The sequence below is a fragment of the Elephas maximus genome, chromosome 1, assembly GCF_024166365.1.
Source record: "Elephas maximus indicus isolate mEleMax1 chromosome 1, mEleMax1 primary haplotype, whole genome shotgun sequence".
NCBI lineage: Eukaryota > Metazoa > Chordata > Mammalia > Proboscidea > Elephantidae > Elephas > Elephas maximus.
Genome location: NC_064819.1, coordinates 225,960,928 through 225,976,269, shown reverse-complemented (window position 1 = coordinate 225,976,269; position 15,342 = coordinate 225,960,928). Strand labels below are relative to the sequence as shown.

The window sequence follows — 15,342 nt, the reverse complement described above, 5'->3', positions numbered from 1 at the left end:
TTCTGACATCCGTTTTGGTCTTTTCTTTCTTTCCTGTGTTTTTAATGACCTCTTACTGTTTTTCTTACTGTCTTCATGCATGATGTCATTCCACAACTTGTCTGGTCTTCTGTTATTAGTGTTCAGTGTATCAAATCTATTCTCTAGATGGTTTCCAAATTCAGGTGCCTTTGAAATCTTCTGTTCAGCTCTTTTATTTCATCATTTCTTCCTTTTGCTTTAGCTACTTAATACTCAAGAGCAAGTTTCAGAGTCTCTTCTGACATCCGTTTTGGTCTTTTCTTTCTTTCCTGTGTTTTTAATGACCAATCTTACTATCTTCATGCATGATGTCATTCCACAACTTCTCTAGTCTTCCGTTATTAGTGTTCAGTGTATCAAATCTATTCTCTAGATGGTTTCCATATTCAAGTGGGATAGTCTCAAGGTCACGCTTTGGCTCTTGTGGACTTGTTCTAAATTTTCTTCAAGTTCAACTTGCACTTGAATGTGAGCAATTGATGGTCTGTTCCACAGTTGGCCCCTGGCCTTGTTCTGACTGATGATATTGAGCTTTTCCATCATTTCTTTCTACAGATGTTGTTGATTTGATTCCTGTGTATTCCATATGATGAGGTCCCCGTGTATAGTCACTGTTTATGTTGGTGAAGAAAGGTATTTGCAATGAAGAAGTTGTTGGTCTTACAAAATCCTATCGTGGGATCGCCAGGGTTGTTTCTATCACCAAGGCCATATTTTCCAACTACCAATCCTTCTTCTTTGTTTGCAACTTTCATATTCCAATTGCTGGTGATTATCAATGCATCTTGATTGCATGTTTAATCAATTTCAGACTGCAGAAGTTGGTAAAAATCTTCAATTTCTTCATCTTTGGCCTTAGTGGTTGGTGTGTAAATTTGAATAATGGTTTTATTAACTGTTCTTCCTTGTAGGCATTGTATTTCAGGGTAGATCTTGAAATGTTCTTTAAAAAAAAACAAAACAGAGCAAACTAGTTTCTCATTAAACAGTTAATACACACATTGTTTTGTGACATTGTTTGCCAACCGTATGACATGTTACTACTCTACCCTTCTTGACCTTGGGTTCCCCATTACCAGCTTTCCTGTCCCCTCCTGCCTTCTTGTCCTTGCCTCGGGTTGGTGTGCGCATTTAGTCTAGTTTTATATTATGGGCCTGTCTAATCTTTGGCTGAAGGGTGAACCTCAGGAGTATGGAATGTTCTTTTTGATGATGAATGCGATGCCATTCCTCTCCATTTTGTCATTCCCAGCATAGCAGACCATATGATTTTCTAATTCAAATGGCCAATACCAGTCCATTTCAGCTCACTAATGCCTAGGATATTGATGTTTATATGTTCCACTTCTTTTTTCGACGATTTGATTTCCAATTTCTTCAATTATGTGGATACGATTGTTTATTCAAGAGTCCCCTGATGATAGACTTTTGGATTCATTATAGTCTTTTGTTGTTGCAAGTAATGCTACAATGAAGATGTTATTACACTTGTGTGCAAGTGTGTGTTTAGGATAAATCCTAGAGGTGGAATTTCTAGGTCCAATGGTAAATGCATTTTTGCTAGTTACTGCCAGATTCCTTCCACTGGCTTCCATCTTGCATTCCCACTAGCAATAAATGAGAACGTTTCTCTGTAGAACTCAAACTTTAATTTTAACAACTGATTTTATCTTATCTTTTCTTCAATCTCAGTTTACTTTTAGTTTATATTTTAGAGAATATAATTTGATACCTTTAGTGCTAAAAATATCTGTGCATATCATTAGAATTTATTGACAGCTATGCCAGAGTGGCACAAGAATGGGCAGCTCTGTTTAGAGTTTGTCTGTTTTCAGGATAATTGGGGACTACAGGACCAAACTGAGCAAAATATGAGTTTATCTGGAGAAGTGGAGAGTTTGTCAGTTTCTTATGATTCTGAAATTCACTAAGTAACCTCAGTTAAATTTGTTTAAAGTAATTGATAGGATTTCAAACACATCCATACTCATGCATAAACACAAAGGCATATTATAAAGAATCTGTATTTTGTTTTTTGAGACTATTTTTTCCTCAAATTTAAGATTATATCTAGTTTAAGACCCATATTTTATTTAATAACACGTTTAAAGGGAAAACACTACAGTGACAATGCGCATAAATTCTAAGGTGCCTCTTGATTTCAGAATTATTGAAGTGTAAGAAATTATGTTTCTTAGAATCAAGGAACTATGGGACCATTGAGAATAGCTGGATAATTATAAATTTTATTTTTAGCCATAACATGCTTTATAATTTCCTATATTACAGTGCATTTGTTTTCGATTTGGTCTTCTTTGACCTTCTTAGCCTCTGAGACAGATATCGCTCTTATTTCTGTAGGCCTGCTGTTCTACCTGACTGATATATATAGTTCTTAAGAAGTAATTCTATTTTGTGGGATATTTGTAGTATATAGAAACCAAACTTTGTTAATGGCAATGAGCACTTATTTTTGCATTTAAATATTAAAATTTGATGCCCTATTTCAGCTAATTAAAAAAAATGTGTCTGAAGAGTGGTGAATTTTGTATGAAATACTTATGGCTCTAAAATGCCTATAGTCCAAAATTAAGCCGCAGTTAAGCTTAAACTGTACTCTATTAGAAGTATTAAATCAGTTTTGTGTTTAAAGTTTGACCAAATCATATTGAACCATCAACGGTATCGTCAGAGGCCCCAGATTTCACCTTCTTTCAAACCTCACTGCTATTCAAACGGTGGGGGGAGGTTTCCTTCCCAGTTTTTAAAAACTGGAAAAGGATATTCCCTAACCTTTGACTGCATCTCATATTTTTAAATAACAGTTTTTTTGAGGTATATTTTACATATCATAAATGAATTGTAATTCACCATGTTCAAGTTCAGTAATTTTTGGTGTTCAGTAATTTTTGGTTAATTTACTGAGTGATGCAACCATCACCATAAATCATTTCTATCACCCCACTAAGATCCCTCCTGCCCATTTACAGACAATATCCATGCCCACCCCAGCTCGAAGCAACCAACCAACCAGTCAGCCAACCAACCAGTTGATGATGAGTTGGCTCAGCCCATGGCAGCCCCACGTGTGTTAGAATAGAACTGTGCTCCATAGTGTTTTCAAGAGGTGATTTTCCAGAAGTAGATCACCAGGCCTTTTTTCTACCCCCTAGCCCTGGTGGTGGCGTTGTTGTTAGGTGCTGTGGAGTTGGTTCTGACCCATAGTGACTTCACATACAACAGAATGAAAAACCTTCTAGTCCTGCACCATCCTCACAATTGTTGCTATGCTTGAGCTGCTGTGGCAGCCACTGTGCCAATCCATCTTGCTCTTTTTCACTGACCCTCTGCTTTATCAAGCATGATGTCCTTCTCCAGGGACTGGTCCCTCCTGATAGCATGTCCAAAGTACGTAAGATGAAGTATCATCATCCTTGCTTCTAAGGAGCATCCTGGCTTTACTTCTTCCAAGACAGATTTGTTCATGATTTTGGCAGTCCATGGTATAGTCGGTGTTCTTCGCCAACACTGTAATTCAAAGGCGTTAGTTCTTCTTTCATTTTCCTCATTCATGGTCCAGCTTTTGCATGCATATGAGACAATAAAATACCATGGCTTTGGTTAGGTGTACCTTAGTCCTCAAGGTGCCATCTTTGCTTTTTAACACTTTAAAGAGGTCTTTTGCAGCAGATGTGCCCAATGCAATACACTGTTTGATTTCTTGGCTGCTGCTCCCATGAGCATTGATCGTGGATCCAAGTAAAATGAAATCCTTGACAACTTCAGTCTTTTCTCAGTTTATAATGATGTTGCTTATCGGTCCAGTTGTAAGGATTTTTGAGGTGTAGTCCATACTGTAGTCTTTGGTCTTCATCAGTAACTGCTCCAAGTTCTCTTCACTTTCAGCAAGAAAGATTGTGTCATCTGCATATCTCAGGTTATTAATGAGTCTTCCTCTAATCCTGATGCTGCCTTCTTCTTCATGTAGTCCAGCTTCTCAGATTATTTGCTCAGCATACAGATTGAATAAGTATGGTGAAAGGATACAACCCTGATGTGCACCTTTCCTGATTTTAAACCATGCAGTATCCCTGTTCTGTTCAAACAACTGCCTTTTTGTCTATGTACAGGTTCTGTGTGAGCACAATTAGGTGTCCTGGAATTCCTATTCTTTGAAATATTATCCATAATTTGTTATGATCCATACAGTTGAATGCCTTAGCATAGTCAATAAAACACAGGTAAACATCTTTTTGGTATTCTCTGCTTTCAGCCATGATCCATTTGACATCAGCAATGATATCCCTCATTCCATGTCCTCTTCTGAATCTGGCTTGAATTTCTGACAGTTCCCTGTTGATGTACTGCTACAGCTGTTTTTGAATGATCTTCAGCAAAATTTTACTTGCATGTAACGTTAATAATATTGTTCAATAATTTCTGCATCCTATTGGATTACCTTTCTTTGGAATGGGTACAAATACGGATCTCTTCTAGCCAGTTGGCCAGGCAGCTGTCTTCCCAATTTCTCGGCGTAGACGAGTGAGTGCTTCCAGTGTTGCATCCATTTGTTGAAACACCGCAGTTGGTATTCCGTCAGTTCTTGGAGTCTAGTTTTTAGCCAGTATCTTCAGTGCAGCTTGGACCTCTTCCTTCAGTACCATTGGTTCTTCATCATCTGCTACCCCCTGAAATTGTTGAATGTCGACCAATTCTTTTTGGTACAGTGACCCTGTGTATCAGCCCTATCCCTAAAAAAAAAAAAAAAAAAATCCCTAGGCAACCATTAATCCACTCTGTCATTGTAGATTTGTCTTTCTGAACATTTCATATAGACGGAGTCATAGAATGTGGGGTCTCTTGTGACTGGATTTCACCTAGCGTGTTTTTAAGTTACATCTGTGTTTTAGCACGTGTCAGTTTATTTCTTTGTAATACTGAATAGTATTGCATGAATATACCACATTTATTAGTTCATGGACATTTAGGTTGTTTCCAGTTTTTGGCTTTATGAATAATGCTGCTATAAACATTTGCATACAAATCTTTGTGTGGGCTTATGCTTTCATTTCTCTTGGGTAGATACCTAAGAGTGGAATTGCTGGGTTTTACGGTAATTATATGTTTAAATTCTTGAGAAACTGTCAAACTGTTTTCCAAAGTGGCTTCTGCATCTCATCTTAACACTTTCTTTATTGTCAGTAGAAAACTATTGTATTCCCATTATTCATTCATTCATTCATAAAACTACTTTCTTAATTTCACAACTGTTGTCCCCAGTATTGATGATATAAATATAAATGACAAAATTATTTCCCTCAAGATGCTCACAACATATTGGAGAAGCAGAGAAATAACCAGATAACTAAACACAGTGAGGGAAGTACTATAAGAGAAGCCTACCTACCTCTGGTACTTGGAAGAAACAGAAGCGCCTAGGCTAGGGGAAGTAGGGAGAGTTTTGGAGGCGGTCACAGCCAGGCTGCGTTCTAGAGACCTACCTAGGGTGTTAGGGACTGAGGGAGCAGCAGACAACCAGCCCTGCCCACACTCTGGGACCTCCTCAACCTGTCCAGCTTTACATTTTCCACAGCAGTGGTCACCTACTAACATGCTATATAGTTTATGTGTTTATGTGTTGAGTTTTTCGACTCTTTTTCCCTGGGGAGCAGAAATCTCTGTCTGTTTTGTTCACTAACACACTTAAGTGTCTGGCACAGTGCTCAACACATAGTAGATGCTCAAGAAGTGTTTGTTGAATAAATGAATGTGCAAAGGCCTGTAGGTGAGTGACAGCAGAATATTTAAAAAAGCTGTAAATATAGGTGATCATAAGGAAGATGACCAGCAAGTCTTACTTTTTTTTTTCCTCATCATGTTAACACTAATGGTTTTGATAAAAATGTGCGTTTAATACTGTGTGGTACAAACGGTTAACACGCTTGGCTGCTAACTGAAATGTTCGAGGTTTGAGTCCACCCAGAGGCACTTCAGAGAAAGGCCTGGTGGTCTACTTCTGAAAAACCAGCCTTTGAATGCCCTGTGGAATACAGTCCTACTCTGACACACTTGGGGCCCCATGAGTCAGAGATGACTGGATGGCAAAGGGTTTAATGACAACTGCAGGTGGCACTCCATGGAGACTAACAAAACCACAAATGGTGGGGGAAAATGGATGGGCTGGTTTGTGAGGAGGAACACCTTTGAGATTACAGAACATCATATGACAAAGTGAAAAGCATTATTGCGTTAGTTTTCTAGGGTTGTTATAACAGAAATACCACAAGTGAATGGCTTTAACACAGAGAAATTTATTTTCTCACAGTCTAGGAGGCTAGAAGTCCAAATTCAGAGTGCCAGCTCTAGGGACAGGTGTTCTCTCTCTGTTGGCTCTGGAGGAAGGTCCTTGTCATCAATCTTCCCTTGGTCTAGGAGTTTCTCCATTCAGGAGTCCTGGGTCCAAAGGGCACGCTCTGCTTCCAGCACTGCTTTCTTGGTGGTGGTGTGAAGTCCCCAACTCTCTGCTCACTTCTCTTTCCTCTTATATCTTGTACTATAAAAGGTGATGCAGGCCACACCCAAGGGAAACTCTCTTTACATTGAATCAGGGATGTGACCTGAGTAAGGGTGTTACATCCCACCCTAATCCTCTTTAACATAATCTAATCTTGCTTATTAACCACAGGCAGAGATTAGGGTTTACAACACACAAGAAAATTACATCCATCCAAAAAGTGGAGGACAACCACACAATACTGGGAATCATGGCCTGACCAAGTTGACACATATTTTTTGGGGACACAGTTCAATCCATAACAATTGTCTTGCTTCAAAATTTCTGAATACCCTTGGACAACCAAGCCTGTAGAATGGCCAAAGAATGGGTTGACTCTTTGGCAAGAAAATAAACTTTTTAATACATTAGGACGCAGAGGAAGTATGTAGATGCCAATACATACTTTGAACTAATTTTTCAGGAAATTAGCAATCATTGAAGAGGAAGGATACCATCTGAGAAAGTTATTTTAGTTATGTAACAGGGAACAAGGGATCTGAGAAGGGGTAGGAGGGGTGGAAGGAGGAGGAAGAGAAGAAAACTGTCATTCCCTCAGGATTTGCCAAATATGATTGACAAATTTGAGACATTTTTGCAAGTCAAATAAGCAAGGACAATTTTTTGACACAGTTATTCTTGATTTTGAATACAGCTTGAATGTCTTCAGAATAGTGAAAAAATGCTTCGGTTTGTAAAGGAAAGATTTACTAGGAAAAGAATAAGGTGTTTTTAATTTAAATTTATTTAGACTCATGTGAAGAAATCTTAGCCATTCCAGTTAGGTAGAAAAGAGCCCACCCAAATGAAGATTTTTAACTTATCTTTTACATTGGTTAATTTTTAAATGAATGAAGATATTAGTAAAAACATATATTTATGTTTTATTCTTTGTGGACTGATTTTTTGGTTGTTGTTATCATTTGAAATGAGCTTCTTGTACTAAAAATAAATTGTCTAGAAACTCATCATGCCAAAAATTGGGGATCCGTTCTAATTTAGCTTCATGGAAGCATTGTTTCATCGTTCTGAGTTTTGTTGTTTTTACTTCAGTAGGGGCAGGGGATTAGAGGAGCTGCAATTGTGGAATTGAGCAGGGCTCAATCATAAAGAGATATTTATGTCCTGCTAAGGCACTATGACTTTATCCAAGGACAATTGGGAGCCATATGGGGTTTTAATTAGAGAAGAGACATGAAAACTGTTCATGAAATATTTTCTGCAATTCTGGTTTGGACACTGAATGGGATGGAAGGACAAAACTAGAGAGAGGCAGACAGTTTAGGGTACGTGCAGTAATTCAGGTGAGAGTTAATGGGGATCTGAAGGAGGTGGTAGGTAATGCATAGACTGTAGGCTCACGGCAGAGACAGCAATGGCATGACTTGGTGATTCCTTGCATGGATGCTGAGAGGGAGATGTGAGAATAAGGGATAATTCCCAGATTTCCTTTTCTGGCAATGGGGGGAAGAGTGGTATCATTCACTGAGGTAGCGAATACAGGAAAAAGAGGAACAGGAATTTTATTGGGTAAGATGCTGAGTTTGGTTTAAGTTTTGTCACTCTTTAGGATCCCATGGAATACCTATGTAAAGAGGTTTGCCTTAGTCATCTAGTGCTGCTATAATAGAAATATCACAAGTGGATGGCTTTAAAAAGAGAAATTTATTCTCTCACAGTCTGGTAGGCTACAAGTCCAAATTCAGGGCATCAGCTCCAGGGGAGGCTTTCTCTCTCTGTCAGCTCTGGAGGAAGGTTCTTGTTTTCAGTCTTCACCTGGCCTAGGAGCTTCTCTGTGCAGGAACTCTAGGTTCGAAGGACGCGCACTGCTCCCGGTGCTTCTTTCTTGATGGTATGTGGTCCCCTCCCCTCTGCTTGCTTCCCTTTCCTTTTATCTCTTATAAGATGAAAGGTGGTGCAGGTCACACTCCAGGGAAACTCCCTTTACATTGGATCAGGGATGTAATCTTAGTAAGGGTATTACAATCCCACCCTAATCCTCTTTAACATAAAATTACAATTACAAAATGGAGAACAACCACACAATACTGGGAATTATGGCCTAACCAAGTTGACGCATATTTTTTTGGGACACAATTCAATCCATTACAAAGTTCAATAGACAGTTAAATCTCTGGGACTGGAGCTCCAAGGTTGAATCCCCATCTGAGGTATAGATTTTGCATACGTATATACAATCTTGATACATGAAGCCATGGAGTGTGCATCGTTGCCTATAGGGGGTTCTAGAGTGAGAAATTTTCTGTGGTAAGACTTTGGGGGAACACTGAGATTTAAGAAACAGGCAGAAGACCCCGTGAACAAGAGCAAGGGGTATTTTGAAGAGTATGGGGGCAGTATTGTCAGAAAAGCCAGGATATGAAGGCATTCCATGAAGGAGGGAGTGGGCAATAGAATCAGTTACTGGAGTTCAATGAAGTAAAGACTACAAAAGGGAGAGGTCACTGAATGATGCAAACGGTTAAGCTTTTGACTACTAGCTTAAAGGTTGGTGGTTTGAAGCCAACCCAAGGTACCTGGGAAAACAGACCTGGCAGTCTGCTTCTGAAAGGTCACAGCCTTGAAAACCCTATGGAGCAGTTTTACTCTGCACATATGGGGTCTCCATGAGTCAGAATCAACCTGAAGGCAACTAACAACAACCACAACAAAATACGTAGGTGAGATTTAGCAGCATGGAAGTCACTGGGGTTCATGGCGACTACAGTTTCTGTGACGTAGTGGGGCTAGAGCTGAACAGGGGGACAGATGTTGAGTGTGGATGACTTTTTTCATTCTAAGAAAATTACAGGAATTTATATAAAATAGCTTAGCCTAACATAGCATTTTTTTTTTTAATTGAGGTCTAAGTCACATAACATGAAACTAACCATGTTAAAGTAAATAATGAAGTAGCATTTAGTACATTCACAGTGCTGTGCAATCACTTATATCTAGATCTAAAATATTTTTATCACCCCAAAAGGAAAGCCCACCCCCATTAAGCAGTTGCTTTCCATCCCCAGCTCCGCCCAGCCCCTGACACCCACCAATCTGCTTCTGTCTCTATGTACTTGCTGATCCTAGATATTTCACATAAATGGAATCATACACTGTGACCTTTTGTATCCGGCTTCTTTCACTTAGCATAATGTTTCCGAGGTTCATCCTCATAATAGCAGGTTTCAGTACTTCATTCTCTTTTATGGTGAACAATATCCCATTGTGTATATATACCACAGCGTGTTTATCCAGTTACCAGTTGATGGACATTTGGGCTGTTTCCACATTGTGACTGTTTTGGATCGTGCTGCTATGAACACTTGTTTGTAAAGATTTGTTTGAATATCTGTTTTCAGTTCTTTGGGATATATACCTAGGAGTAGAATTGGTGAAGCCTAATTTTTTTTTTTTTTTAACATAGTTAGGAAACCCCGGTGGCGTAGTGGTTAGGAGCTACGTCTGCTAACCAAAAGGTCAGCAGTTCAAATCCACCAGGCACTCCTTGGAAACACTATGAGGCAGTTCTACTCTATAGGGTTCCTATGAGCCAGAATCGACTCAATGGCAACGGGTTTAGTTTTTGGTTTTTGTAACATAGTTAGGTTGCATTATACTTTTATATAATCCAAACTGAGAATCCAAAGGAAAGATTGTACATAAGTCTGTTTTGGGGTGTTTTATGTTCTCTTTCAGATAGGATTGGTGAATGAACCATTCATTCATTAATGAAACAGGCCATCCAGCGATCATATATAAATAGATGTGTGTGTATATATGTATATACATATATACACACATACACACATATGCACAAACACACATATATAAACATATAAACACATATATGCATATATATGTATGTGTGTGTATGTATAAATATCATTTTTTTTTTTTTTTTAAGGAGGAAGTAGCCATTAGAATTGTGTTTTGAGTTTTACAAGAGGTGAGGGGTTTGGATAAATTGACTCACGTAGGAGAGGGAAGATGTGCACAGAGCTGGAAGTTTCAGAGCTTCAGTTTTTTGAAGAGAAGGGTACAGTTGCACTCTAGTTGGCACTAAGGGAAACAGAGTCATAGACTGATGAAGTAGACTAAGAGCACCCATGGTGCTCCTTTGATAGCTAGCAGAAGCAACGGCAACTAATAATATCAACAGAATTTTAAAATTAAGATTGTATTTTCAAAATCAGTTTTTACTTCTCTCCCAATAACCAATGACTCATTTATGTTTAATCTTGTGGACTGTATCTCCTTACTCAGAGATACCAGTGTGGATGAAAGAAGAATTGAGTTCCATCTGTGACAAATAATCTAAACTCCTTGTGACTCAGTTAAATTTTCTCCATAAAGTATAGAAAAGAAATTCTTAGAGAGGTGGGACAATGAATACATTTTCTATAAAATTTTTGGTGGCTTAAAGTAACATTTATATTATGTCCTCAAGAGTGTCCATCTTCTTTCTTTTGTAGAAAGAGCTTCCAGTGATGGTTCTGGAAATGAGATTCTCTGAGATGTGGGATTTGAGAGAGGAAATACAGGTTGTTGAGGATTTCTCTTCAGTGCTTTATTCATCTGAACTCATTTAAGGCTTATAACAACCAGTATGTGATAGATCCATAACATGAACCTAGATCTGCTAACTCCAAAGTCGGAGCTTTGTCTACCGTATCATGAGTGCTAATTAGGTTTCGTCTTATGTGCTTATAGTTTACTAGGGTAGTGTGTTGAGAAGTACACTGTGGATGCCTGCAGACCCAGCAGGAAATAGGGCTGTGATGGGTTAGTGATGTTTTCCACAAAGTTAGGAAGAGGGCTAGTGCTAGGCCTGCCATATGTTGGCCATCCTTGAGTTGTGTTGTACCATTTCTCATGGAAAGATGTTGGGTGACATGTAAGGAGTATATTAATTTCTCTCCTAAATTGTATCTGGGAGAATTCAATGGTTATGCTAATTTTGGGAGGTATCTTTTGACTCTTCCTCATTTCAATTATACCATCTGTATTTGATGATTGTGATTTCAATAAACCAGCCCCTAGGATTAACCCCATTTGTTCATATATGTCATATGTGTATGTTTCAGGCAGAGAAAGCTGATGGATTTGTCAACCTGCCTGATTTCACTGTGGAAAGAGCAAGCGAATGCAAGAAAAAGCAGTAAGTTGTTTATCATTCTTCCTACAGAGATCTCTGATTCAGGGCAATATCCCACCATAATATTCTGGAATTTAATGACAGTAGCACTCAAAGTGTCTGAGAATGTAGAACATTGTGGTCTGATGACCTAAATAGGTTTTGGGATTTCATATTGTGGAGCAAATGGGTTTTTAAAACCCCATGAATTCCTGGCATGGATCTTGTTGACACCTGTGTAATGGAATAATAAACAAGTTTCCATCCAGAACTGGCAGACAGGTCAGATGTCAAGGTCATGTCCTTTTTAAAAAAAAGAAGTCAGGGTTAAAGAGGACTCACCAGAGTTGAGCAGATGTGAGAGTAAGGCCAATTTTTTTTTTTTTTTAAGTTCATTGAATTGTCAGTATCTCACTTATAATTAAATTCTGTGAGATGTCATAGACTTGGGAATTATACCTCATGTAATTTAAGTCCGGAGGGTTTGAGCACTGTCAGGGACCCAAGAAGCCACCAGGCCAGGGCCCTCATTTTATAAGAGGAGGGCACAGCCCAGGGAGGCTGTGACCCACCTAGAGTCATAGCTCATAGGCCAGGTATCCGGAGTCCCAATCAAGGGCTCTTCCCATGATAGCATCTAGCTGTATTTTAAATGTGTGTCTTCTTTACTTTTTTCTTCTTTCTTCTACCTTTGGCATCTTTCCCAGTCTTATCACAAAGGAGTATTTCCCTACTGACTATGTTACTATCTGCAACAATTGAAATTAGCTTTTTTTTTTTTTTTAAGAAAACTCATAAACTGGTGTTAGCTTTGACTCTTTGTCACTGTGGCATAGCTCCACGCGTCCAGGGATATATGGGGTTGTATTGATTCTTTGGTTTTGGTTGTTAACCAAAACCCTGGGCAATACTGCAGGCCTTTTCATGTAAATGGTAAAGTGGAGGCAATGACTTTAACATCTTTATTGATTGTTATCTTCAATGTTTTATACTTTTATTTTAGGTAAAACCTACCTTATATTTTTTCTTTACTATTAAAGGGTGCCTTGGATAAAGTTTCTCATGTGTTGTCATGGTGTAGAATTTTATTCCTGCTCATTTTCCTATAAATAAAATCCTTGTTTGTATTTGATTGAACTGGAATAAATGCTTAGATTGAAGGAGTTGATCTGAGTATTTTGAAGTGATGCCTCTATCACGCTCCATTTTCATAGCAAAGCAGTCAGCAGGTGAAACTAAAAAGGATATGGCTGTACGTTTTAAATGGAGACTATTGACTCAGTCTTGCTCTGGATGTGAAATAGGGATTGGACAATAGGCATTTAATATGACTAAATTCTATATTGTAAATTTATAAAGAAAGCAGAACTCACAATGCTAATGGTTGATTGATATACTTTCATACTGACTGGCTGCTGCGAACTCTAATTTCTTACCTGCCTGTGCTTTCCCCCTTCAAGCGCTTTTAAGATCAGCCATCCAGAGATCAAGACCTTTTATTTTGCAGCTGAAAACCTGCAGGAAATGAATGTGTAAGTAAAGAAAATAGCTAAATCCAGTCTTTATGGGAATAGACTTATTTTGGTCAGCTATTAGAACTTTAGGCATAGATTCATTATCTATTATTGTTTTATTTATTTCTATTACTTTAAGCATCCACATCTTTGTAGTTATTAGGTGCCTTCACGTTGAGTCCAACTCATAGTGACCCTATAGGACAGAGTAGAACTGCCCCATAGGGTTTCCTAGGGGAGCAGATTGCCACGTCTGTTCTCCCTCAAAGCTGCTGGTGGGTTCCAACCTCTGACCTTTTGATTAACAGCCAAGTGCTTAACCATGGTGCCACCAGGGTTTTTTTTCATCTCTTTAGCAGTTATAAAGTCTTTCTGCTTGCTTTCTTTTGTGGTATTTGGAAGCATTTTGGAGACCCACACATACCAAATAACTATTTTAGGAAGAACATATGAGGTTCTTCTGAAGGAACCACTTAGTTGAGAAAGGAATAGACGGAAGTCATAAGAAAGTGTTAAAACGAGAATCAGCATCACAAAGAAAGGGGCTTGAAAGTATTGTGTAGTCACTTTCTCAGCTTTCAGAATCCTACATGCAAACTCTCTCTTAGTTATATGCTGTGTGATTATCACCGTGATTCATGTGTTTATCACTTCTCCATGTACCATCCCCACCATTTTGCACGAAGCTCTTGCTCAGAGTCCATCTGACTTGAACTTTAATATCTCTAACTCCATTTCCTGCCTACACTGTTCAAATAAGTGGGATGTATACATGGAGAAATGGCATACATACACCAGCCCTACTCCATCCCCTACTCGCTTGGATTAGGATATGATCACAACGGCTGTTATTTGAATGGGGTTATATTTAAAGTGATGATTTGAGGCATCAGAGAGCAATCTATTTAAGCCCTACTCTCAGACTTCTCAGTATCTCTTATTATCTTCACATAATCAATTAAAAATATGTTTACTGACCACCTAATATGGGCCCAGCCTTGCAGCAGGTGCCGGGATAATAGCAATGACAAATGCAGGTGTAATTCTCCATTCACAGAACTTACACTTTAACCTGTGTTGTTCATTTATGCATACCAATTTTCACACCTGCCTGCTTCATACAGCTTCTCTTCCCTCTGCCTGCTTGCTCTACAAACTTGAAGAAAAAAGAAGCTTCCTCTCATTAAACATGCATACACAGGAACACACACACGTGTACACAACACACACTTTTTTTTTTTTTTACAGGATGTCCTGTCCACAGCCTCTCCTAGCTTGAAGCATTCTTTTCTGTCCCCTATGCTTATCTCCCAGCCACGACCATTCAGAAGAGGGCAGAATGGCTTTTTACCATAGAAAGCTGGGAAACTCTGTGTTAGAAATAACAAGGGAAGGGACTGACAATTGTGTCTTACAAACAAGTCTTTGATTTACTTGGACTAAGAGAAAAGTTCTTTCTACCCTTTTCTGGCTCCGGCTTTTTTTCTTCTAGTTCTCAAGGTCTGAGAAAAACAAGAGCTGATATACAAAATAAGAGATTTAAGAAACTTCAGACTCAAAGCTCTTTATTTATTTACTGCTTATAAATCTATTCGTTGAATAGTTCATTCATCCATCTATGTATTAGGTAACCTATTGATTAGCATGCCCTGGTGGCGCAGTGGTTAAGAGCTTGGCTGCTAACCAAAAGGTCGGCAGTTTGAATCCATCAGCCACTCCTTGGGAACCCTGTGGGGCAGTTCTACTCTGTTGTATAGGATCGCTATGAGTGAGAATCAACTCGATGGTGATGGGTTTGGTTTTCCTGGGTAGTGCAAAAAGGCTAATGTTCTTGGCTGCTACCTGAAAGGTTGGGGGTTTAAGGCCACCCAGAGGCACCTTGGAAAAAAGGCTTGATGATGTACTTCCAAAAAACTCAGCCATTGAAAATACTGTGGAGCACAGTTTTACTGTGACACACATGGGGCCACCAGGAGTTGAAGTCTACTCTATATGTAAGCAGGAGTCCCTGGTCCCTGGGCAGCACAAATGGTTAAGCGCTGACTACTAGCTGAAAGGTTGGAAGTTGAACCCACCCAGAGGCACCTCAGAAGACAGACCTGGTGATCTGCTCCCAAAAG

General features: G+C 38.9%; 2 protein-coding genes across 15 annotated transcripts in view; one reads left to right on the top strand and one right to left on the bottom strand.

Annotated features, from left to right (window-relative positions):
* Nucleotides 1-15,342, bottom strand: part of OPRM1 (opioid receptor mu 1) — a 199,843-nt gene that overhangs the window by 18,822 nt on the left and 165,679 nt on the right. The window lies entirely within an intron of this gene.
* Nucleotides 1-15,342, top strand: part of IPCEF1 (interaction protein for cytohesin exchange factors 1) — a 235,645-nt gene that overhangs the window by 147,893 nt on the left and 72,410 nt on the right. For 13 of the 14 annotated variants that reach the window (XM_049904225.1, XM_049904163.1, XM_049904156.1 and 10 more), the window contains 2 exons: nucleotides 11,659-11,732; nucleotides 13,169-13,240. In XM_049904225.1, coding sequence (XP_049760182.1) covers nucleotides 11,659-11,732; nucleotides 13,169-13,240 — 146 coding nt within the window. The remainder of the gene's footprint in view (nucleotides 1-11,658; nucleotides 11,733-13,168; nucleotides 13,241-15,342) is intronic. The other variant, XM_049904172.1, reaches the window with a different exon arrangement.